Raw genomic sequence first — 27,161 nt, 5'->3', positions numbered from 1 at the left:
CGAGTTGAGATTATAGGTGACCTAAATCCAAGAGATGGGTACAGGGGCCCTTACCGTCTAGGAGGAGAAGCGGTAACGGTGACTTGGCGGCGGAGCCGCAGGAGCCGGCGGAACATACGGGTCGGGACTAAAACCATGGGTACCGCCAGCGCCTACGCTGGTGGTACAATAAATAAATAAATAAATAAATAAATATAACAGAATTGCATGAAACCAATGCTCTGTGCTATATATCCTGCTAAATATTCTGCTCCCCTGTTCTGCCAGTTTACTTGGTGCATGATCAGTATGCTTTTATTTCTCCTGACATAAATCAGGGAATTGCCGCTGTTAAATGAATTTTTTCAAAGAAAGATCCATGGATCCAGATGGAAATATTCTCTCTCAAATAAATAAATAAAAAAAATAAAATAAATAAATTAACCGTAAAAAGTTGAATGATTTTGACTTTGATGCAATGACTCTGAAGTATCGATCTCTACTTTCAAAGTTATAAATAAGTTAACATAGAAAGTCATCAAGAAATGAAAGTGAATACTTACTCATTGGCATGTTGTAAAGTTAAAAGTCATAGTGTGGTTTAATTAAAGCTTAAAGTTTCTCTTCTTAATTAGCAATTTAAGCATGCAAGCAACCATGTTAATTCACCTACTGATTTGAAAAAATACCTCAAATAAAAAATTGGAAAATATTTTTTCATCTTTTAAAACTGATAAAATACGCTACATATTCCTGCCCTAAATATAGAGGTCCTGCTAAACCCTTTTGTACACATGTTTTCAGCTGTAGAGCACTGCATTGTCACCAATATAAGAAAGGTTCTGGTTGCCAGCTTAATAAAAGGGCCATACTTTATACACTATTTATTTTATTATGAATATATATTTTAGAATTTTTACTATATATCACACTGTGTCCTGAGGTATAATAAGGCAATCATGGACTTAATTCAGTCCACTGTATTTCTGGGAAACTATTGTAACAAAACATAACATTGTAGTGGAAAGTTTGTAAATATAATCTTAGTGTCTTTAAAAAAGGACATAAAAGAAAATGGCACTTAATAAATATACAATATATCATATTATATTATGTTAAAACATAACCAAAATCATATAACAAAAACATAAAATTCAACATCTTAATAAAACCTTCAATGGAAAATGGTGTTCATATAAAAATCAACAAATCACATGATGATGAAGTAAAAAACTATTTAAAGCTCTCCATCAAAGTGCCATTCTTGGGAAGCTAAACAATGCAATCTCATTTAATTGTAGATAACCAGCTACAGATTTTCATCCTAATATTACCCTTTGCTAAAGCATATACAATCTGCTTAAAAAGTAGTCAATTAGCAATACTTGATCATTCCCTGCCATTTCAGTGAATATGCCTGCTGCTGAGCCCACAAAAACAACCTTTTAGACCTTATTCACCAAGATACTTCAACATCTCTTCCAACCATTCAACAGCCTGCTCAAACCTCTCATATGGAATAACACTGTTCAAAGTCACTAGGAAGTGTTGTAATTTGGAATATCTCTCCTTGATGTCAAACTTGCAAGCTTTCTGTAATTTTCTAAGGCAAACTGGACACAGAAATAATGGTTGTGATAGCGCTTCCTCCATAGACTTGCTCTCATTCATTACACAGGCAAAGAAAACACAGTGTTGTAGCCCAAATATGTGACAAGTTTCATGGCACAGAACCTAAAATTATAAATTTAAAAATTAATATTGATCGACATACTTAGTTAAACATATTCAATATCATAGTGTTTATTATGATGATTGTTAGTAGCTAAATAATCACCGAAGATGTGTAACTGAATTTGAAATCAATACTGTTTGATATAATTGTTACCAATCATGACAATTTTAGTTTGCTATTTTTTAAATAATTATATCACTTTTTGTTTACTGCATGTTCAAAAACTAAATGATCAAAAGTAAAAAAAACATGTTTCAGTTAATATATGATGCACACTGTACTCCATATATTGGAAATACAAATGAAGAAAACAAACCTTTATCAATTTCCACAAAAGTTTAGCATCAATTGAACTGATATCCCGTGTTTCTCCCCTGACAAAAGTCTTTGGTTCAAATCTGCCAAAACTTAGTGCCCCACTTCTGTTGAGAAGAGAGGCTTCACCAAGTACAAAGTTTAGATCTTCACATGGATACAGATCTGTCCAGGTAATGCCTAAAATACAGTAACCATCAGCTGGTAATCTCTTCTTTAACTGATGACAGACATCGCCTACAAGAAGTTGTTTTTGCTCCGTTACAGCATGAATCCTGTTCTTTATCTTCCACTCAGCAATACTACAAACAGGAAGCAACTCCACTTGCATTCCCCACAAGAAACACTCAGTAAATACCTGCAGGAGTTGGAAAAGTGTGAGATCAGCTCCATCAAAACTGATTCTAAAGTCTGTCACAAACTGAGGGAAGTCATCAAGAGGTTTTATGTAAATTACTCTCTTTCTTCGGAGATGGATAAAATGAAACCCAATTCCCATCACAGCTTTCCACTGCTGGTAGTTTTGTTGCATCAGCCTTGTGGAAGGTTTATCGTAAGCTGTGAATAAGGAGCACATGTCATCACTGCTGTAGCAAGATGTGGAAGACTGTTCCCTACATTGACACGCCAGTTCATAAACTTTTCTTTCAAGATGTCCAAACTTCCCTTCATCTCCCACCAGTCTTCTGCAGTTTGATTGTCTACATACATACTCTGGATCTTTGGTGAATGCATGCCCCATAGCATCTGACGAAAAAAATTGTCAAATATAATCATAGCTACATGCATATACTTTCAGTTTCACTCTTCTCTTCAAGTCATCAATCACATTTGAACTCTAAACACTGAAAGACCGCAAGCATAAACTGCCTTTAATTTGCTGATGCTCATAAATTTTCATTTCCTGACATCACTTATAGCTTAATTCAAATACCTTCAATTTAACTGATATTATGGCAGAAATCCTTACCTCAAATATTCGGGTTTTACTGTAACACCTGAGGAGTAAAAGGCAAAATAAATAATTGACCTTGACCTCGTGCATAAAAATGACAGAATGAAGTAGTTGAAGATATATTTCACAAATGATTATAAACATTAATTTCCAAAAATAGTTTACTCGAAAGATTCTTAATTTCCAATAACTTTTACATGGGTACCTTTTTAGAAAATGTGGATAAGAAAGTTGTTGTTAAAATTTAAAAAGTTTGGGTTTTCTTCGCCAAGCTTGTTTCCCTATCTACCCACCATGAGCGTTGACAACATTATGGCGGAGCATAAACAGGTGTCAGCTAGTTGAGAGCCTGGATTAAAATGTCTCGAAAGACGGTCAAAATGAAGACTTAGGAGCAACTTCAGCTTACTTTTAGGTAATTGGTTCTATTGTTTCATATTTCTCTCAGCTCATAATTTTATTTTAAAATCGTTTTAATTGTAAGCGGCGCTCGAGACGTGAGTTCGAACTTCGCGGTTACATTCAAGGCACTTAATTGGCATTTAGCATACTCCTTACTAAATCCCTTCTGTGCAGTGTTCATCACTGTCAGATTGTGTGGGAACAACTGTATTGATTGAAAATAATGATGGAAATCAGACACTGCCTTAATTGTGCTAATTGAAATAAAAAGTAACAACGTAACGAGAGCATATATTCGTCTGTGAACGCTACACTGCTGCATTACATACTTCCGTTCATTTCAAACCACCCAGCAGACAAAGCACTATCCCTAAACCATAAACATGTTAGTTTGTAAACGTGCACCCTTTTATTAGGGAAAATAAATGTAAGCATGTACATCGAAATTGGATCCATTTGAACCTTTTTGAACATATACATGTAACATGGCCTTCCTAACCCCCCCCCCCCCCCCCCCCCCCCCCCCCCGACCCAGGTAGACACACCAAATAGCGTATGTTAGAAAAATCACCAAGTAGATTGTGAAAAGGCTGGTTGACATAATATATTTTAAAACTTCCTCATATATGCTTTGATTCAGAATTTCTACTCTCATTTCAGAATCAGCTCAGAATCAAACAGTCATGCCCACCATCAAGACTTTTGCAAGGATCAAACCTTGTAAAAATGCTTATGATGACTTTGATGTTACCAAGGACAGGGTGTACCTGCGTACGGCACAGAACAGGGATTATAACACCTCCCCCACCAAGACCCGCGCTAACACAGGCACAGTAAACCATGAGTTCAAGTTTGACACTGTGTTCAGCTCCAGCACTGTCCAGGAGGAGGTGTTTGAGACGGCAGCTAAGGATATTGTAGATCGTAAGTTTGAGAAGTAATATGAATAGATCTGAAAATATATATGCAGCAGGAATTCATATTTTTTCAAATTATTTCAAGGCATTGAAAAATCATAGATTTATTTAATATTTGAAGGATTTTATAATTAGTTGTTTCTTCCATGGAATGATATTTCATTGTAATGCAAGTAAGTAGGGGGAATGATGACTTTTTTGTAGAGAGTCAAAGTTCTTTGGGTACATAATCCTTTTTTTTTAAATACAGTTGCCTACATTGAAATGATTCACTATATTTCAAATTCTATATTAGATTTCCTGACTGGCTACAATGCCACTATCTTTGCCTATGGCCAGACTGGGAGTGGGAAGACCTTCACTGTGGAGGGCAGCGCCAGGAGATATGAAGACAGAGGACTGGCTCCAAGGTGAGATAATGACCTCGTTTTACTAGCACATTTTCTTATACTACTCTGGAGCAATCCAAATTCATACCTTGAACACACTAGATTAAAGTTAGTGACTGTGCATAGTAGGATTTCTTTTTTTTTTTTTCAGTATTTTACTGAAGCCCTTTTCTCTACTCAATCTAGTTAAAATCACCTTGTAACATATTAGTTTAATTGAAGAATTATAAAATCTAAATTATTTAAATTAAATTGAAATCTTTTCTTTGACAGGGCACTGTCCATGATCTACAAGGCCCTGGAGTCCCGTCAAGATGAAGACATCAGTGTCCATATCTCCTACATGGAAATCTACCAGGAGGTGGGCTATGACTTGCTGAACCCTGGGGCTAGAACTAATTCACTAGTCACACCATTCCCAAAGGTAAGATGTACTTCATAAAAAAAAAAGCAGCACGGGATATAAAGGAGCTACTGTAATATTATTTGCATTCCTGTGATGGTCAATACTTGACTGAATCATGCTATATTCATACTCATGAATATTTATAGTTTTAATTTGGCTCATCTGTGAAAAATCAATATGATATTTGTTTTCTCCATTCTTTGGTCCATTATTTCAACCATGGTTAATAATAATAATTATTGTATGCATACTAAAAAAATGCTAGAAGTCTATACTACATTTCCCACTGTCCTCCTGTCCCAGTTAGTTGACTTTGCTCTAATGTCTCCCAGGTGGTAGTAGTGGAGGGTCCCAAGGGCAGCTGTATAGTGAGGAACTTGTCCAGTCACATGGCTGCTAATGAAGAGGTGGCCCAGAACCTTCTCCTCCAGGGTCAGGCTAACAGGAAGGTTGGGGAGACACCCATGAACCAGAGGTCTTCAAGATCACATGCTGTGTTCACTGTGACACTGTCCACCAAAAAACCTGATTCTGATATTGTAGTCAAGTGAGTGCTTATTTATTGTTATATCTACTATAAATGATGGGTATATATAAACAAAATATGAAATGATGTGACCCATTTATGAATCATATTACAGTTGAATAATATAATAATGTATTATAATAATGATAAAAAATAAATACAAATATTAATTCCTGAATTTGCTCCTAATGGCTTTAGATATTGTTCAGTAACATGTTCTGTGCTTCTGATCATAACTGTTACCATAACTTCTGAACATTTTGTTTTCATTTAATGTCAATTATGTACACAAAGTTTCACTGGGTTTTAATGATTGTATATTTCCTTGGATTTTGAAATGCAGACAACAGAACATTTGTTCCTAAGGTAGAAATGAGATGTTTTATTAATGCTAACTTTCTACTATTAGGTCTAAACTTCACCTAGTTGACTTGGCTGGCTCAGAGAGAGTGGCCAAGACAGGTGTCTCTGGGTTACAGCTGACAGAGGCCAAGTACATCAACCTGTCCCTGCACTACCTGGAGGGGGTGATCATTGCCCTGCAGAAGGAGGCCCAGGGGGGGAGCCAGGGGCCCATGAGGAGCCATAGCAGTTATGGAACACCAGCAAATAGAAAGTGAGTGATGTGTGATAGCATTAGCAGAGTTATATAGCACATTGTGATTTTTGTAGCATATACAACACATTTTGAGATCAAGTTATAGAATTATAGTATTATAGATTTCCAGGTGATTGTTTTTGTCACAGTTGAATGCCTAAGTTGTTTAATTTGAATTTTTAAAAAACACCAATGCTTGCTACCTGACACTTGTTTTAGAAAGTGTTTTTGTTTTAATAAATTTACACCATAACTATGATCCTTCTTAGACTTAAAGATGATTGAATTAGATGTCTGTTATGATGTATGAAAATTTATATCTTCATTTTATTTGTTCAGAATTTAAACCAACCATCTTTGTTTAAGATAAGAAAGATCATGTGTATTTGACAGGCACTAGAGAAATGCATAATTCAGCAAGGAAAAGCTGTCTGCATGGCACATGTTTGTATGACTTGAAATTCATGCATCAATAAAATGTCATTGTTTGTTTGATCCAGGCCTGTAGCCAGGGTGGTGGTGGTGGTGGTGGTGGTGGTGGGAGGGGGGGGGGGGGGGTGAGCTTTTGTGCTGGGAAAAGGTCCACTAGGTAAAATCTGATCTAAGTACATATAGGTTTCATGGTAAAAGGCCCATGTCTTCAGCAAAAGACCCCCCCCTCTGAAATTGCTGGCTACAGGTCTGGTTTGATTTGTGTCATTTGACCACTGACCACACTGACCCACTGTTTGTTTCTAGTCACCCCTACACCTCTCCAAGGAAGAGTAGGAATGCCAGGTATTAATGCCTACTGGTTGTCAGTCACATTTATGTTTAACCTTAATCATTTTATTAATTTATAACTTTCTCATTCGTCTGCTTGAGACCACTGTGCTTACTACTTGAGTCTAGAAAAATTGGGAAAATATTTGACTGAAATCTGTGCAATGTACATTTTGTCATTTTTTACAGAAAAAAATAAATAAAAATGACATATGGAAAAGCTACGAAAAATGCTCCAGGAAACATTGGGCTGAAATTAAATTTCTGAACTTCAGACTAGGATAAGTAAAATTTTCTGAGTACATATAGTAAGCACAGATTTGGGCTCTGGGATGCCATGCGCCCTTTTGTTAATTATATTACCAAAGCTAGATGTGCTTCAGCTCGCGCCAGGTGTAACTTACCTAATAAACCTGCCAGCATGGAGCTAGAGATATCCCAATAAGAGCTAGAGGTGCATCTGGTGTTTATGTCTGGCTTTTGAATTTATATTAATTTCTTATCATTTATATCTATTTATATAAGATCCATAACCTGATGTGAAATTTTGATCTGATGAAAAATATTTTAACTTTTATTAATCTCAGACTACTAATAATAATGTTTTAACCAACTTTTTTTGGGAGAATAAAGACAAGGAAAAGCTATACAAATTTTGGTTCTATTTGTGTATCTTTGAGTGCTTTGTCAACAAGTGTTCAATAATCTATATTATTCACATATAATTCACATTAACCATTTTTATAATTGTTTATATTTATATATGTTATATCTTAGTTATAATGCTTTCATTGTTTAAGCTTGGTGTTTAATCTTGTATATATATGTTTGACCAAAAACAGGTGTTTTAATATTTGCATTAGCATAATACTGAGAAACTGGTACATTGAAATTATGTAGTCTATATTTTAAACAATATGTTGGCAGATTCTTCTAAAATATATACTGACTCATGATAAAAAGTACATTTTTAAGATAATTGTGGTTTGCTGTCTTATAGATCAGCACCTGTAAACAAGCGGTGAGGATGTGAGAGGAGTGGTTGGACATCTCACTCAATTTTGATGTTGTTTTATTGCAAAATATTGTATTTCCTGTTAATGTTCACTAGTACGTTGATTTTAATTTTTCACCCTTGCTGTTTTCATTTCTGTTTGGTGAACATTTTGTGTGGAGTTATAAGAATTATAAATCATTGTTTTGCACAGTGCAATTCTTTTGCACTGATTTTGTGAACTGTTGTGTAAGAATAACATTTTTTTCTCTTGGGGTCACTCAATACATGGAGTTATCTTGGATGTTTAGATTTTTGTGCTATGTCCCATAAGCTGTATGAAGTAAACTTGAACATCAATATATTAAACCAAGGAGGCCACTTGATTCAGTATGAAGTATTCTAATTCAGTTATGTCCCCCAGTCAGTGTATTATGGACTTTCATTTAATGCCTACTTAATACTGTATCCATATTTTTACCCCGGCTGATTTCTCTCAAAACAAATGTGTTTACTTGCATTTAGTATTAAACACCTGTTCTAGTCTGGAGGCACTGGGGCCATTGAGCTGATTGATTTCCTTTCAATGAACTCTTCTATGATTTCTCACATGAATAATCACCGATAGTGAAAACTATTATTGTATTCTAAAGGTCTGCAAATAGTGATATTGGGCTGTGCATGGTTATTATAGAAGCTCTGGTCTGTAGTATTTAAACAGGACATTACGTTATGAAGGCAGACAAACAGCATGAAGGATTTGTGAAAATATTTGACATTGCTGCTCATTTTGTCTTATATTTGTTTTAGTCTTGAGGTCTTTGGCTATTGATTGACCTGAAACTCCTCTTTGTTATGTTCATGCACTTGAATTGAACTTCAGCTCTTTTATGTTATATATCTGTGTTGCTAAGCCAGATATTACAGTTCTACTGGTTTAAAAAATCAATAAAATCTTAACCTTAAGAAATGTTCTTACAAGGTTTGAAGTCAAACAGAAATTAATGCAATTTTAAAATTCCTCCTTAAAATTCATCATAATTCAGTTACACATACATATTACATTAAATTTCTTTTCTGTCATGTTTTTTATCATACAGACATTTAACTTATATTACACACACACTTGCTCGTACACACACACACACGCACACACACACACACACACACACAGTACTATCTGTATCATCCTCTATATTCTCTAAGGCATTATAACCTCCCCCTTTCCAGCTGGGTTGGCAGTATCTACAGTGGCTATGGAGGCAGACCCAGTACCTCTGATGGCAGATATTCTACACATGTTCCTTATAGAAACTCTCTACTCACTATGATGCTGAGAGACAGTCTGGGTAGGTTCTCGCTCTGTTACCACAACTACAAGTATAATTGTTGAAATATGTGTTTGCATGTGTGTGCGTTCATGTGTATGTTTTTTTATGTATTGCAATATATTTTAAAATACACTTCTCTGTTATTATATTTGGAAGTATGGATAGTTAAAATCTCCTTACCATTACAGTGTTGCAGATGCTTGTTAACAGTATTATTTTTATTATAATTATAAATAATAAGAATTGAAAAATACTGCTTGCATAACTGTGTACTTACTATTCAAAAGCGAAAGAAGCCATTAACGCAATTAATTGTACATTATTTAATGATTAGTTCAAATAGATCAAATGTATTCTACCTTCTATCCCAGGTGGTAACTGTCTAACTGTAATGATAGCTACGCTGTCTATGGAGGAAGAGAACCTGGGCGAGACCATCTCTACCTGTAGATTTGCTCAGAGGGTGGCTTGTATTGCCAATAATGCTAAGTAAGTATATTTATTTCTTTTAATAAACAATTAATATAAGCACTTAGTTGGCTGTAATTAAATATTTTTATTAACATTTTTTAAATTTGAAAATGTACATTTGGTTTTGTATGCACTGAGTTTGCAAGGAGTCTGTTTGAGTAAGGTGTGCATATTGTATAAGTTTGAACCATGAGACATTGTAATACTTTACCTTTTTTCTAGGAAAAATGAAGAGATAGATGACAAATCCATGATCCAAAGATTAAGGAAAAGAATAGCAGAACTTGAAGCAGAGGTAGCAAACTTAAAGGCCTTACAGGTAAGTTGATATAAAGAAAATTATATCATTATCGATTCAATTAGTAAATAGTTGATGGTGAAAAATGTTATAATGGGATTAACTGTCTAGAAGATTTAAGACTCCGTTCACATGAAAAGTCTATTTTCTAAAAATCTATTTTCTATTTGCGGTATCCTATGATCACTCCGAGCGCAGCCGAGAATTAATTACAGCTTTGGAAGTAACTGGCTCGCGCTGCCAGAAATTACGCCGTGTGGTATTCAGGGCACAGACCGTGATCACAAGATACCGCGAATAGAAAAAAGATTTTTAGAAAATAGACTTGTCATGTGAACGGAGCCTAAGTCTTGTTTTTGTGACTACTGTTTTGATGGATACTTTCTGATTTACTACCACATCTTTCAAATCAGTGGTTTTATTAGTCAGAGGCATTTGTTGGTGAAAAGCTTTATCAGTTTATGCTAACTTTTCCAGTCGAGGATTAGACTGGATAATCCTTTTATCTTTTTATTACATTGATACTGCAATGCCAATTGCTTTTAAATCCATAACCGTTTTGTGATGATTATGTTGGATGCCCTCGGTGAGCATACTAGTAATAATGTTGAAGCTATAAATATAGTTTGTTATTCTTTGCGAGAGTGGGGTCGCTTAATAATTTATGATATACTAGTGCTGGGGTTGAAGCATAATGCTTCAGCACATTAAATGTGTATACACTGATAAACACAGAACTCACATAACTACATTTACTTCACTGCACATTTATCATGACAAATTGGAGGTATAGCTTAAAGCTGATTTTCAAAATAACTGCTGTTCCATGTTGTGGTTCTGTTTAGTACCAGAGCATGGACGGTGAGACGCTGGCTGCCATGATGGAGAAACTGACAGACGAAGACAAGATTACCTGTAGTCGGCTGATGCAGCAGTACATAGTGGGGAAAGTGAAGGACCCTGTCACTGCAGGTATGGATAATATCACTTTTTATGTACAGACACATTTTGTATGTACATATTGCCATCATCTGCATCTATCCTTGTCTCCGTGCACTTTCAGTTGATTGTTATATTAACTGGTAGGATTACATTTAACAGCTAGGTGGTGAAAATTTTATAATTTATTAGGAATGCTAGAGGTACTTGACATGAAATTGCCATCTTTATACACTAGTAGTTATGTATGTAATGATCTTTAAAGCCAATTTCCATAGATATCAGCTTAGATAAAAAAATTGCATTAAAGTTTTCTGTACTTTGTTTGGGTATTATAACATAACTTATGTACATCACAAATAGGTGTCACAGATCCCTTCAAGTTCCGGGAATGTCTGCGCATCCTTAAGGAGATGATCATGAAGAAATATGCTGGTGGTCAGAATAATGGGACCGGGGTCAGCCTGTCAGAGGAGGTGAAGAGTCGGCCCATCTCCAACACCTCAGGGATCAGTACAGCGACCAGTGGGTTTGACGAGACTATGCCAGGACAGGCGGAGAAGGAGCCAAGGTACAGGAATTATAGATACATAAAGGAGTGTATGAATAAATATGTGAATAGAACTTCTATGTTTGTTGACAAATATATTTGGAGGTGAATAGGCAAAACATCTTTTTGCAGAGAGAGATTGGCTTATGATTAATATAACTTCTGTGCTTTTAAGACATAATTTAAGTATATGAGGTTTGCTGGTTTGATTTTAAGTTTCTACTAGTTTACTTGTTTTGTCTTCTCTGGCATCTGGCCTTGGACTATGATCATGATCAGGAACGGTTGAGCTAAATGTTTGTGAAGTGGCATCATTGTGACAATTTATTTTGCTTTATATTTTACTTAATGCTTTTAATATTACACTGTAAGAAAACAAAGCGTTTATAACTTCTGTGTATTTGCAGCAATAATTTCATGCCTCAATAATTTCATTTGCCACATGTCATATCATTTAATTTCAGAGAAGATTATGCTATAAAAGATCTGATTTGAGACACTAAGTTTCTAAGAATGTATTTTGTTTATTTTTTCTCTATTACAGCAACAAGATTAGATTTGCTGGGTTAGTGCAGAGTGGAGAAGGCTCCTCACAGATTGCATACTTACTCTTTTACTGTTTTACCTAGCACATCTGAGGTCATCCTAGAATACATCCCTATATATCTTTCTAAATCATAAAATAGATTCCAATAGTATCCCAAATATTGACTGATAGTTATCTGTCAGCTTATTTTATATCTTGAAAAACTGAACTCATTCCCTGAGTTACCTTGTTGATTCAAGGTCATCTGAAGCTGTAAACCTCTACCTCAGAGTACTTGTGTTTAGAATGTTAGCCCCCAGGCTCTTTTAGATTAAACTTCAAAATAGAGAGTTTCATATAATTCTATCACCTGTAGTAATTTCCCCAGGATATGCCTCATATGTGTTATAATACTTGCTTTCAGCCAACCAATATAATGCTTGTCACTTCCTGCTTGACAGTGTAGCAGCTTCACATTTTCATTAGCTTCACATTTTATCATTTTCACATTTTATATGTAATGCTTGCATTCCTAATGGTGAATTTTTATCCACCTTCTCTCAAAAGCATATTATATGATTTCATTATTAACAGAATAAGAATTAATTACTTGCAGTGTCACATAAGCACAGTCACAGTCAGTTTGGCCTTGATGTTTTGTGACAAGAATTTGATATTGAACATAATAATTTTTGACACTTAAAGAATATGTGATTTTTAAAAAGAGAAAAAAATAGATCGGAAAAATCCAGTCTGTATTGCAGTCTTGCCAACTACTAACATCTGAATCATTTGTTTTGAAAAAACCTACAAAAAAGTTTGGCAATTGATATCACATTGCACTGCAGCTGACTGAAAGAAGTATGGCATTGAAAACATCACTCTGATATTTTGTCAGTTTTTTAACTCTCACTGTCTTTGAGCACAGCAGTTTAAGCACACTGTTATGATCCCATAAGATATCTGATTTGGAACAAATCACCTTTTGTGATGTGATATCATATTCATAATGTTATGATCACAGACATATCAATTTCATGACTTAATTTCTACTCATGTTCTGTGATGCCACCTGATGCTCTCATAGTATATAAACCCCTGGTGGAGGTCTTAATATTCAAGTTAGTTCTGATTTTCAAAGCTTGATAGTATAGTGCTTTTCCTACTCTGAGATCTGGTAGGTCGGTACATTGTAATACATGCTTCTGCACATTCAAATAAACAGTTGATATTGTACAAAGATATGAATTTTTTAAACAAAATCCCTCCTAGAATTTTTAAATAGAAGTTATAGATTTCAGACACCGGGTGATGGGCATGTTATTAATGACTTTGTAATGGAGAGTAGCCATGCTTTGAGGTACAAAACTTAGACGTCAGTGCTTTTAAGAATTGTATGCAGTAGTGCTTAGTATCAGTAGGCAATGAAACAGAATAAATTATTTCTTGAAACTGTACTTGGAACTGGCTCTGAGTATTTCAGACATGGAACAAACTCTGCTACAGTTTTGTTGTACATCTTCATTCCTTATATTGACCCTGTTTTATAATTATATCATATTTAACAGGCCATTCAGCAGCCCAGCCGTGTCCAAGATGCAGCGGGCAGTATCTGATGACCAGCTGGCCAGACCAGCCACAGCCTATGAGAGGCCAACAGACATGGACTATATAGATATCTACAGGGACCCTATGATGAACAACTTGGGTAATTATGTGATTGTATTTGTATTGAAGCTACTTTAGTGATGTATAATATCAAATTCCAACTTAAGATTCCTAGATCAAATTTTGCTTTTTCAATTAAAATTGTTGGAATGATATCCAGTCTTTTTGGTCTCACTCGTGGCTGCTCACCAAAATATATATTTTGATTCTTAAAAAAATTCTGCTTAACACTTACATGTCATGAATATTTTCAAGCAAAGTTGGAATCAAGTGATAATCTCTTGTTTCTTTCCCAGTCAAGCCCACTCCCTCAGCATCCTCTCCCAGGAACTCAGACACCATAGACAGCAAACCTAGGAAAACACCAGAGACATACAAGTCTCCATTTGAAAGAAAGAAAGAGAAAGAGATTAAAAAACTGAACAAGAAAGTTGAGAAGACATTTGAGGACCAGCTGGAGCAGCAGCACCACTTGATAGAATTCCAGGCCTCCATCAAAGAGCAGCAGTTAGAACTGATTGAGAAGGAGTTAAGGTATGTATAACATTTGAAGCATGTCTATGACATCGGTTGGTATTGATTTGGCTGTGAATGCAGTAGTTGTGAATGTGCTCTGAATACTGTGTTGAGATCTGATCATCAAATATGGCATCTACTGCAATGATATATGCTTGTAAATTTTAGTTGTTTAAGAGGGTTGTTATAATAAATCAAATTCCATTGACTACAAGTACCAGAAACAACTAGAAATTTAAAGTTTGTAAATTTGTAGTTTTTATACATTTATTTTTTTAAACTTTATTCATTAATGTTTAAGCAAAGTATTTTTCAATGGCAGGCCTGTAACCAGCAATTTCAAACTTTTCCAAGCAAAAAGAGCAGTTTGTTTAAACACCCCTGAATCCCCCTCCAGCTGCGGGCCTGAATAGTTTGAGATTTAACTACATTATCTGTTATTCTGTTATTTCTCTCAGCAATAAACTGGAGGCCACCAGAACTCAGGTGTCAAACCAGCAATCTTACCTCATCCAGCTGAAGCAAAGCCGCGCAGACCCAGAGCTACTGGCTCAGGAGAAACTGGTGGAAAGACAACTCAGGAAAAGAGAGGTATAGTACATGCTTTGTATGAATTCTGATATATAATATGATTATTACACTGGATTGTGTAAGATATTTTTGTTGGAGACTTTGTAAGCATTACAAACGTAATTGAAATCTTTGGGTAATTATTTGTGACTATTCTTCAGATTATTTAACATGTTAATTTCATATATTTAATTTAAAGGCAAAGTTAGACAGCAGACTGAAAATAATCAGGCAGCAGAAGTTGGAAATCCAAGAGGCTTATAAGTCTCAGAAAGAGGCTCTTCACAATTCTGCAAGGACAGAAAGCCCTCGCAGAGTAGGCAGCAGTTTGGAGGAAAAGTTTCAGCAGTATGTGAAAAGAGATGGCAAGCTCAACTCCAGACAAGTTTTGGATATGCTGTCTCAACAGGATAAAGATCAGGAAAAGGTATGATAAGAACGTAGGACCCAGAACCTTGTTGAAAATTGAGATCTAAAGAATTTACATGTTCCAAAAAATTTGATTTTTAGAATTAAAATGCATTCATATTGTAACCTTTGCCAGACAACAGTTTTTCTGTGTATTGTAAAGGAAGTAAAATACAGTTTTCTTTCTTTGCTTACAATTTCTTTTATTGATTTTTAGAATTGAAGTGCATTCATATATTGATATATTCAACTTTTTTTATTATTTCAGCTGCAATCAAAGATTGAGAAGAGCCGTGTTCTTTCTTTGAGCAAGCAGCTAGAAGTTAAGGAAGTTTCCACAAGGCAGAAACTGCAGGAATTCAAAGAAAGATTAAAACAAGCCAAGCTGGGCAATTACAGCTTTGAAAGTTCTGATAGTATAAGCTCTCCAGACAAGACTGGTCAAAGTGTGGACACTAACTCACTTCTAGGATCTGTGAATGACCGTCCGACCACCAATATGTCTTCCTATTCAGATAGTCAAGATACCTCAGTGTCTTACCAGGAAAGTAGAGATTCCTCGACCCCAACGGTGCTGAAACCAAAGATGAGGTACGCTTTTGGAGAGTTATTGCCTCCAACTCCTGAGGTGCCAGAACATGAATCTCCAAGGCAACGTGAATTTAGTCCAATCAGCAGTCATCCAGCAGTACCAAAGATTAATATTTTAGACCTTGAAAATGATGCATCTATGAGTGAAAGTATAAATGACAGACATAAGCCTAATCATACGAGAGATGGTTCAGTATCCCCACGAGATGTTCAGAAGACTCCGAGAGATCCCAGGAAAAATATATTTATTTTAAACCCTGAGAGACACAATAAAAGTGGAGGAAAGTCGACTGATAAGTGGGAGTCTGCTTATAGGTATAAATCTCCAGAAAGGAGTATGAACTTTGATAATATGTCAGGCATACAAGGCAGGGCAATGTCTCAGTTTTCTGACTTTGATTCCATTGCATCCTCAACTGATCCACTAGCTCAGTACTCAGGCCAGTTCATCACATCCTCACCATTCCAGAAAACTACATCCCATCCAAGTAACAGTAGTGCTAAATATCAGAATAATCATCACAAATCTCCATCAAATGATAATACTTACACTCACCAGCAGAGATCCAGGGACCAAGATTCAGTAATCACAAACACTTCCAAGGAGAGTAGCAGGTCTGGTAGAAGTCCAGAGAGGAATGGTAAGAAATACCGTACCCAGTATTACAAAGCTCTCCGCAAGGCACAGAAGCATGGCAAGAGGGCTAATTTCAGTAAATTTGATTTAGACAGATTAGACATGGGGAGTAGTTCCTCTAAGAGATCTCAGGCTGAGGACTATGACAGATCATTTGAGAAATACACCCCCAGTGAGTATGTGCAGAATACAAATACTAGTTTTGATGCCAGAAAGATGGGACTGTCCTCTAAAAGTTTTGACTCGACTTTGGCATCCATGCTTGGAAAAGAGGCGTTGAATGCGCAATATACTAGTGACATCTATAATCAGTTTGCCAATACGAACTCTCCCAGAGGGCAACACCAATCTCGATCACCAGAACGGAGAAGGGACAAGATGAATTCTCAAAGTAAAAGTCCGGCACGATCTCGGGGTCGCTCAAGAAATGAATCTCCAGATAGTAGAGACAGAAAAATCGTATCTCCCACCAAAAGCCGTGCTCAAAATTCCAGAAGCAGTAATTCCCCAAGCAGATCTTCTGGATGGAGTAGAAGCAAAGATGCGTCGCCAAGTAGAAACAACAATAACAAGACAGCCTCTGGTAAAGAAAGAGGCAGAAAGAATGACAGAAATAAAGAGAGAAGGGAGACGTCGCCCAGTAGAAACTCCTGGGGGCCAGAGGCTAAGGTGAGCACCACCTATCTGTATACAAATTATTAGAATATGGGTATAGCTTTACTTATGCTGGTTAAAATCTTTTCTTTTATTTTGAAGATAATTTTTCAAATCTGAAAGCATTTTTAACTTATTAAGTTATTATAAATGCCTCTTTCTATTTTGCAGAACAAGTCCATTTCAGAGAGCTTAGAAAAATTTTTGACAGAATTGCCACCATCTACATCTAAATTGAGACACTCAGGTATGTGTGAACTTGTGTTTAAATACAGAATGATGAAAGTGTGACTTTTATGCACTTACATAGTACAAATATAGGTCATGCCATGAAAGTGTTCATTCATCTGTGGAAAAACTAGGAATGAGATCATCTGTTTAGTACACATAGGTCAGTACATGAAGTACTTTTCACATGAGTTACAGGGTTCAAAATCTCATTTATTTTTTTGAAACTGTTTATTACAGAAACCTTTTCTTCTAAATATCCTTTCATGTCAGTGCAAAAGGTTTTATATGGAATTTTTTTCAACTGAAGCTGATCTCACCCATATAAATAGGCTTGGACTAAATGTGTATTGAGTAAACAGCCATTCCCCTTTCAAAGTGAACAACGTGACCCAGAACTTCAGTCACACGTGTGATCTTTTAGTCTTGGCAGTCTGCCAGTAGAACCTTGTTCCCTGGTTTCACTAATATTGGAGAATGAGGGCTGGTTGTTATGAAATGATGATATCAGTTATTGGTAAACATTTAATATCGTAAATAAACAAAGATGCAGAATAAACAAGAGACAAAATCTGTAGAGAAGTTAAAGAATGGCCATTTCTCCTGTGATGTTAACATATTTTAGAATTTTACCCCCAGTTGAATTGTTTTGAAATCCACAAACATATATCTGTAAAATTTCACTTTAACAAAATTTGCTCCAGCTATATATTGCTCCAGCTATATATTGCAAATTGCATATTACAAGACTATTATCCAACACACCACACTGTCAACCACACTGAAATCTGAGTTGGTCTGTGCGCCAGCGTGTGCACACATGTGCACACACACATGCACCCACACACACATACACACACATGCACCCACACACACACACACACACACACACAGTGTAAGAGTTTGCTGCAGCATGGCAGATGATACCTAAGTAAGTCTAAGCTAACGCCTCAAGCAATCAGTCACATGGATAGGACTACTGTGTACTACAATATTTAATGTCAGACCATGATTTATGTATTGGATATTATCTCTGACCTTTGCCATGTTTGTGGCCATGCTTGAGCTTGCATAAATCAACATTAAATGGAATTAAATTCAGACAGTCAACAGTGTGAGCCATGCAGTCATTGAAAGGTCACAGGACTTCCTTTTCTACTTGGGAGCCTGCAATATTGCTATTGATTTAAATCTAAACTAGGATTTTGTTTTGGTACAGATTCATTGCTTTGAGACATCCAATGCTCTTGATCTTAAAGATAAATTTGTATTTAGGCATATTTTAAAGTTGAAAAGCTGCATAAACCTCCTTAATTGTGTAAACTAAGGAAACACGTATCAGATGTGAATTTGTAAAAGACCCCTGCTACATAAATTCAATTTCAACTGCCACCAATATTTCACGCTTCAAGATTAACCCAATTTGAACTATGATTAAATAAAAGATTTTAATTCGTTTTCTTTAAAATGTTGGAGTAAAATTGTTCATATTGAGATCTAGTTGAATATATAATTTAGAAAACCACCATATGATGACATTGGCTGCATGTGCTAATTTCTAGGGTTCTTGGCACTTGTTCAACTGGTGCTGTATGGATTATACAGCAATGCTGCTTTAAATTATAGATCTATACCTCCATTAGAGCAAGCTAGTGAAGATAATGAAATTTATTTTTGATAGAGCTCAGCTATAATTTATACGCAAGGGTATGTGTTAGTGCAAATCTTGATAGCTTTTACCAAAGTCGAGTGCTATTTTTTGTGTCATTAGCATAGTACTTTGATCCATGTTACCTCTCTGCAAAAGTATAGCTCAGCTAGTTTGAAGATTAGGAAACCTACGACATTTTCACTGGATGTTGTGCTTGTGGATCATTTTGGATCCGTAACTGAAAAATCCAAATAAGGAAGATCAATTTACAAGTCACAGTGTTACAAGTCACAGTGTTACAAAGTTGAGGTGTCATTTTACATGTCAGTTCCACCGCCACAATATGGTCTTTAAGAGTTACGTGTTATGAAAAAAAAAAAAAAAAAAAAAGAGCTGCGCCCTTGTTGTGTAAGGCACATGTTTACACATGTGATGGTACATTTTATTCATGATATGTGAGTAGAAATGACTGCCCCTGGAAATAAGCCTGGTATAACCCTTATAATAAATAAGCACAAGTACATAATGATTATTGCCCTATTTTTTTTTTTAGTTCACTATGTACGCCAGTAAGGGGGGGGGGGGGGTAGTATCAACAATGTTTCATTCATTATTCATTTACAAAGTAGGTATGTCTGAAAGTAAAAGATCAATATTTACCCCATTCCTTCCTCACTCTGAAGGAGCAGGATAACAAATTATTTTAGTCCCAGTGAGTTAATCATTAATCAAGTAGTGCTCAACTAGATGCCACTCTGCCCCCCTTGTAGGTGATACATTTATAACATCACACTAAGGGCACATTCAGATTCACATATTATATACGAGTTGGGTTGGTCCAATTTTTACACTTTATAGTAAGTTACCCCCTAGTTACTTGAGGAGGCGTATCAGAAAATTAAGCTGATTCTACTGATTGCACTTTAGAATACCCTGCAGTTGTTGGATCAACAATGTGTGAATCTGAATGCGGTCTATGTTTTAGTTACTAGTGTATCACTGTGCCATTAGTGTATCCTTACGTGGTACACCAAGAGCTGCACATGTACAGTGTTTAGCTGTTTATTGTGAACACATGTGGTTCAACGCTGTGTTGTACAATTTAATTTTTTTCTTGAAAGATTTTTTTTTTTAGAAAATGAATTAATCTGTACAGATAAATTATTTATATTTATTCCCATGGAAATGGGAGGAATTCTACAGATATTTTTTCACAAGAATACCTTCAAATCAAGACAGATAGTTAAATCTTAAAGGGTATACCTTGTACAAGTATATTACCACACACGTGTTAGGGTTAAAAGGTCTTTCGATATTTATCTTCATGCTAAAAAGGCAAAAGACAAAGCATTTTCATAGCATGTCAATAATTAACCCCAATGTTAGCCACAACAACACTTTACTTGAACTCTGGCATACTTGCTGCACTTTGAATGGTCACAAGACTGTTTATTTCCGTTCAATGCATGTAAATTTAGAAATGATCATCTTGATGTGTGATGTTGAGGCATGTGGGAGTGATTTGATGTAAAGTAACTGGTGTAAGCAAGGATTGGTCATGTGCCAAAATACTGACACACAAATGTGATACGTTACTAAATATGTTATCTATCCCCCTTCTTCTTCTTCTTTCTCTCTCATATGCACAATTTTCTTTCCATTGGATTCCAACTCTTTTATTCCATTTCTGTTATTGAAAGATTTATTACACTGAAATTTTCAATTTACACATATATACATGTATTAAACTGATTCAAATTCCTCAGATCTCCAGATTTATTTGCAATAAAATTATATTTTCTCCTCTGTTTCTTACATTAAAAATTAAGGATATTATTTATTATGATCTATACTTCCTTTAAAAGATAAGTATTATACATTGTAGGTATCAGGAGCTTGGATGACAGTGATATTCCTACACCAAGACCTGCAGCTCGCAAAGACTTCAGGGTTCAGGCAGCTGAAAATAAACCAAAACTGGTGGAGTTTCAAGAATGTTTGGAGGAATACCATCCCAAGATTAAAGCCCTGCCTGACCAAGACCGTGAAAACAAATTCATGTCAGTGGCAAGAGAGCAGAAGGACCGTGTGACCCGTATTCGTAAAGCCAGACATGCGGCTGAGGTCATTCAGAGGGCATGGAAGCGATACAAGACAAGAAAAAGATGAGACTTTGATGAAGTAACATATTCAACTTTTCCCTTACATTTGAGCATGGACAAATTGACGTAATTTTGTCCATGATTTGAGTGACTTTCACAGTATCACACACCATTCAAACACAATAATGTATATGTAGGTGCTGCAGTCATAATTATCCAGTACACAGGATAAAGGAATGTCTGTCTCTAAAACAAATTTATCATGTCATCATGTCAAGCCAAACTGTGATTTTGTTAATCACCCATTTTTTCATGTATTCTTTTGTGAAAGTATCACCAATAGTTTCATTTTTTAAAAGTGTTAATGCAATTTAAAAAATGTTTCAAAAATAACATATTGCAAATTTCATCTTGTTAGGAATTAATTTCATTTTAGTCTTAAGAGTTTTGTTTTTAAAACTGCTAATGTGCAAGTTAAAATGTCCTTTTTTTTTTTTAGATTTTTGTAAGGATAAATATTTAACCAGGAAGTGCTTTTTACCATAATTCCTATGTCACATACTTGTATTGGTGTGAGCTCATGGACAAAGCTGAAGATAGTTTATAATAAAGGTATTCCATCAAGTCAGAATTTTGCCATTGTTTTATTTTTATCTTAAAATGGGGACTAACTACTATGCACACAGGCAGGGAATGTTCTGGCTGTTTCTCCCTATTTTTTGGTAAAATCTTTCAGTATACATCTCACCCTGTATAAATTGGTAAAATGCTGCACTAAGAGGCCTCATTTGCTTGTAGTATATATATAAGATCAATTGTGCATAGTGGTGGAGAATCTATATATTAGGTGGAACAAATAAAATGTTAGCATATAAATATGAATTTTCATATCATTAAGTAAATCTGTGTTTATTTTGAAGGCAACTTAGGTCATTCAACAAAGTTCAGTTTACAACCAAATATCAAAGCCATAATCAAACTGCTAAATATTTGATATGCTAAGTGAGGGATTGGGAAGCGGGGAGGGGGTCTGATAAGTTACCTAAACACGGATAAGAAGAAAGTCATCAATGAAAAAACTGTCCACAAGCAGGACAAAGTTAAGGATGTCCTCAAATAGGGTTGCTGAGTCATTTTGATTAATGCACTTAATCCCAGTGCATCTAGAATTTTGAACACGTATGACTGTTGGTCACTAAATAAAGATTTTTTTCATGGTTTCTTTATAGCAAAACTGCACCCATGCTACACACAGATATACTGTTAATCACACACCCTGCACCCTCGGAACTAAATCAAATTCAAATTTTATTCCCTTAATTTAATGCTAAATATACAGGGCGTTTGGTTCAGGTTACACAATATTAAATGCAAAAATTTCAATTTCATCACCAATTGTTTTACACCTTAATTTTGAAATATCTCCATAGATTTCCATAGAGACAGCTGTCACTATTTGTGTTCTTTCATCCACGTTTTGGATTTAGGTGCAGCTTAATTACCCCAAGGTGTCAGCTTGACACCTTGTGTATCCTTAATTGGAAGAAGTAAGCACACTTGTTTTTTCTAAGAATGGCAAGAACAATCAATAAGAAATAAAAAATCTTAGTTTGCATAGCTTTATCTGATTTACTTGTGAATATACCGTCATATTTTAGTAGTCAAGCATTTAATGTGCATGACAATACTTATTGGTCATTCTGTTTGGAAACTTCTCTGCTTGGTTGGGTTCAAGTTTGAATATCAAAAACATAAGGTCGTGTTTTTGCAATCTAAAAGTGTACATTCTGCTTCAGGCCAAATTTAAAAAGTTGAATAAATTTTGATAAGTCTGGGGCATACTCATTTCAACTGAAGAGAAAACTCCATTCATTCAAAAACAAAGAACTTCTGCAGTTTATGGCATCTTTATTTAAAATGAAAAACTAACTTGGAAGTTTCTTCCTTTCCTGATGACAAACAGTCTCTCTCTTAGCTTTTCTCTCTGTCCAGATGGCATCCCTTCACTCAAATATCTTTAAAAGATTTCTTACAATAAATGAAACCAAAAGTTAAAACCAGAAGCAAACCAAAGATGCAAGCATAGAGTGATTTGGAAAGACAAACTAATTTTCGTGACCTTAACAAGGCGATTATGTTAAAAATGGGAATGCACACTTCTCCACAGAAACAACTTCTACATATTGATTAATACGAGAATGTTTATTTAGATAGTCCTCTAAGACAATTTGTGTCTGAGTGGCACTCCTCATATGTGGATGTTTAATCCTGCAGGGTCTCCTTGTCGAACATGTACTCGCCCAGACCCTTGCCGCACCTCTTCAGGTTGGTGATGTGGTCCGAGATCTGCTTGATGGACTCCACCTGCTCAGTCAGATAGTGGCCCTCGATGAAATCAGTCATCTGCAAACAAAGTGGCATGATGAGATATAAAACCAAGTCTGCTTTATGGAAAAATACTCTCTCCAAAGCTTTCTGTTTAAATAGTGATAAAGTTTCACCTCAACTTATCTGATACTGGGTTAAAGATCAAACTTTCTTGCGCAATCCCTTTATCAGTAAACATCAACACAAGATGACCTTTAACCTGAATGATATTGCTATTGAAGTCGTGTGGGAAAGTCAACCCACATGCTTGCCTATGGCAATAAAAGTGATAAGCAATTTCAAGACCAATGCTGTGAACAAACAACTTTACTTTGACCCTAAACTGCATATGAGAATTGTGCATCACAAAAAATGCTATGTCAAAAAGATTAAACTTAAACACAAAAAGAATCCCATACTGAAGCAGAGTATTTTTTCCATTTTTCTGGGCAGCTTAAAGATATATACACACCTGGGCGTCCCCATTATCTGCGGCCACCTTGTGGAGGTCCAGCAGGGCCTGGTTGACATTCTTCTCCAGGGCCAGGGCCACCTGCATAGCTGCAAGTCCATCTCCCCACTCATCCTTCTCTGGCTTCTACAGAAAAGACAGACAGATATGACTGATTTAGTACAAATAACATAGAAGATGCTGCTTCAAAATACTGCACATTTTTTTATTTTACCAATCAAACATATGATCACAGGCTTCTATTTGCACCTTTTTATTTTTCCCCATTTCATGCAATGGCACCATCTAACTCAAAAAGTCAGTCAACCTCAAGTCAATGTATAGAAAATAACTTTACATTTTTCATTCGACTGGAGTTATGTTTACTTTCTTTTACTCATCTTACTTGAGTTCATATGTTTGTTTACTTTTCTTCTATAAGTCTATTTGTTTTATTAAAATGTACAAACCCTGATGTCCTGAAGCACAATCCTGCCTCCACGCTGGTTCTGGAACTTCATCAGTTTCTCAGCATGTTCCCTTTCTTCCTCGGAGGCCTTCTTGAAGAACTTGTGAAATCCAGGGAGGGCAACATCGTCACGATCAAAATAGTAAGCCTGTCAAAAGATATATATTTGAACTATTTAACTAGAGGATCAGAGAGGCGATACCGCCTCTGGATATTGTACCACCAGCTGGAGTAAGCGCATTCGTATGGACACCACCACCAGTCTTGTGCTTGACAAGCTCTATAAAATGCAATTAACAAGAATTCTCAAAATATGCAAAAAAAAAAAAAAAAAAAAAAAACATAACAGTTAAAATGGTCCAATCAAAGAGATGTTCAAATTGACCTGTATTTTCATAACACTGATCACTCCTGTGATTTTCTAGACAATAGGCCTATGGGTTTTCCTCGAAATGCATTATCAGTATTGCATATACCGGTGCTGACAAAAGAGAAAACCTAGGGACAACACTGGGCAGATTTCTGCTAGTTTTGAAGATATGAAGGGCAAGAAAATATCAAAGGTCAATTTCAAGGTCACAGTAAGATTGCCAGTATATGACTTCCTATTCAAGTTCAATACTAACTATGGACCTATCTCTGCCAGTTTTGGAGATAAAAGGAAAGAAAAATTTGCAAAGTTCAGTTCCTGGTGAAAATAGGTCAAAGGTCAATTTAAAGGTCACAATAAGAATGCTTGTATATGACTTCCTATTATAGTTCAATAGTAACTATGGGTGTATCTCTGCCAGTTTTGGGGATATAAGGGCTGGAAAATTTGCAAAGTTCAGTTCATGGTGAAAAGTAGGTCAAAGGTCAATTTAAAGGTCACAGTTAGATTACCAGTATATAACTTCCTATAAAAGTTCAACAGTAACTTTGGGCGTATCTTTGCCAATTTTGGAGATATAAAGATCAGAAAACTTCAAAGTGCAGTTCATCATGAAAAGTAGGTCAAAGGTCAATTTCAAGGTCACAGTTAGATTACCAGTATATGAATTCCTATTCAAGTTCAATAGTAACTTTGGGCATATTTCTGCTAATTTGGAATATTTAACATTTCCCCAACTGAATATTGCAATGTTGTAATATTTGATACAGCGCAATGCCTAAACTATATCGAAAACAAAAAAATGGACACCACGTCCAGTAATGCACTTGACAAGTTCTACAAAATGCTATGAACAAAAGGTCTCTGGCATTTACCATTCCAGAATAAAAGCAAGTTTTCAGTTTCGGTATCTAATGGCTGCTTCTCCCGTGAAAATGCACCGATTGACCCCAAACTCCCAAAGATTAAAGGAGTCCCCAATTGTAACCCCTCACTATAACAGGAGAGCTTAGATCTGTGTAGTTTCCAATAAATAGCACAAACAAATATTTTTTTGAAGAAAATTCCCATTTTTAGAAAATTTTGGCTTGATTGACCTTGAAAAAAAGGTCAAAAGTCAAATTCAAGGGCATATTTGGAATCTCCACATATGACTTTCGGTCAGACTTCTGTAGTAATTTTTCCCATAATTCCTTTGGTTTGGGAGATATTTAGCCTTGAATTTTCATCCTTGAAATTTTGACAAGGGTGCATTTCAACAAGTGTCACGCCCAGGCCAATACACCGACAGAGACAAAAAAACCAGGGTGTTCAAGTTGAGATTATATGTGACCTAAATCCAAGAGATGGGGACACAGGTCCTGGCGGTCTAGGAGGAGAAGCGGTAACGGTGACTTGTTTCCGGCGCCCGACTGCGGAGCCGGCGGAGCCGCAGGAGCCGGCGGAGCCGCAGGAGCCGGCGGAGCTGTACGAGACGGGCCGGGACTAAAACCATGAGTACCGCCAGCGTATACGCTGGTGGTACTAATAATGGTAATCATCTCTGAAAGCACAAATTTTAAGTAACCCTACAAAACGAAATCAAAAGTACTGGGGTACCAACTAAACCACGGATCGCAATGACGCACGCTGCTAAATATAGATTACATTATACACGTGACTAGCGTCCCAGTTTTTGACCCTGTTACCCAGTTCCGCACGTGAACGCCAACTGCGTAAACAACATCCTACCCAGACATAGAACATTTTAATTACAAAAGTACACGATATTAAACTTTTCTCTGTTAACCACTGCTTAAGCGTTTGAAATAAATGGGAAGAATATAGACTTACCATGGAATGATACACGTAACTCGCATACAATTCCATGTTGATCTGCTTGTTCACACCCGCTTCGCTCTCAACGGCATAATTCTGGCGTGGCTGACTGACGGCCATGTTCAGTTTCAGTTAGTGTAAGTTGAAATCAAACGTTATAAACGTTAAGAAAGTTTGGCGGTCGATCTGTCCGTACGCACACTGACGTCCCAAGACAAATGGCGACTATTGCGAGAAATAGGTTGCGATGTGCTTATATACAAGTATTTGGGCTGTTCCAGTTATGGGATATTCTCCCTCTTATTGGGTGCTTTATTTGCCTATGTTTTCCTGAAAACGGGATTGATGCACCCAAAAAGCTTACATAAATTTATTTAACATTATAATCTAAATTTGCCTTTATTGTGTATGCTAGAAATCTTGTTTATGCAATCACAGTGGAATTAGATTGCCTCATATTTTGGAGGATACGTAACATTATACATGGCAAGAAGACTACAACGTTTCGGAATTTGATTGGTCAACAAAGTCAACAGAACAAATCTACGGTGAGCCCAATATGCCAGCC

At 36.0% G+C, this 27,161-nt stretch overlaps 3 protein-coding genes across 5 annotated transcripts; 1 reads left to right on the top strand and 2 right to left on the bottom strand.

Moving 5' to 3' along the window:
* Positions 1-267: 267 nt before the first annotated feature.
* On the bottom strand, positions 268-3,072 carry LOC106181239 (archaemetzincin-2). The gene is made up of 3 exons (XM_013565562.2): positions 3,000-3,072; positions 2,031-2,776; positions 268-1,713 (listed from the first exon to the last, which is right to left on the bottom strand). The coding sequence occupies exons 2-3, from the start codon at positions 2,769-2,771 to the stop codon at positions 1,432-1,434; spliced, it is 1,023 nt and encodes a 340-aa protein (XP_013421016.2). The 5' UTR covers positions 2,772-2,776; positions 3,000-3,072; the 3' UTR covers positions 268-1,431.
* Positions 3,073-3,250: 178 nt separating this feature from the next.
* LOC106157990 (uncharacterized) lies at positions 3,251-23,367 on the top strand. Of its 3 annotated transcripts, XM_087000243.1 has the most exons (20): positions 3,251-3,399; positions 4,047-4,310; positions 4,599-4,713; positions 4,966-5,116; positions 5,431-5,645; positions 6,034-6,240; positions 6,961-6,999; positions 9,209-9,327; positions 9,681-9,798; positions 10,003-10,099; positions 10,924-11,050; positions 11,381-11,588; positions 12,112-12,132; positions 13,662-13,801; positions 14,058-14,295; positions 14,736-14,868; positions 15,047-15,274; positions 15,524-17,152; positions 17,309-17,384; positions 20,902-23,367. In XM_087000243.1, exons 2-20 carry the CDS (start codon positions 4,070-4,072, stop codon positions 21,183-21,185), a joined length of 4,386 nt encoding a protein of 1,461 aa, XP_086856369.1. In that variant the 5' UTR covers positions 3,251-3,399; positions 4,047-4,069; the 3' UTR covers positions 21,186-23,367. The 3 variants fall into 3 exon arrangements, with proteins under 3 accessions (XP_086856369.1, XP_086856375.1, XP_086856371.1); XM_087000249.1 differs by lacking the exon at positions 6,961-6,999; XM_087000245.1 differs by lacking the exon at positions 12,112-12,132.
* LOC106181243 (soma ferritin) lies at positions 23,007-26,841 on the bottom strand. Its single transcript, XM_024077666.2, has 4 exons — positions 26,609-26,841; positions 24,407-24,553; positions 23,958-24,083; positions 23,007-23,521 (listed from the first exon to the last, which is right to left on the bottom strand). Exons 1-4 carry the CDS (start codon positions 26,711-26,713, stop codon positions 23,381-23,383), a joined length of 519 nt encoding a protein of 172 aa, XP_023933434.2. The 5' UTR covers positions 26,714-26,841; the 3' UTR covers positions 23,007-23,380.
* Between the last annotated feature and the right edge of the window lie 320 nt (positions 26,842-27,161).

The sequence above is a fragment of the Lingula anatina genome, chromosome 1, assembly GCF_051362555.1.
Source record: "Lingula anatina isolate TDL-2025a chromosome 1, LinAna3.0, whole genome shotgun sequence".
NCBI lineage: Eukaryota > Metazoa > Brachiopoda > Lingulata > Lingulida > Lingulidae > Lingula > Lingula anatina.
The sequence above is the reverse complement of the archived record's forward strand: the minus strand, read 5'-3'. Positions and strand labels throughout refer to the sequence as shown.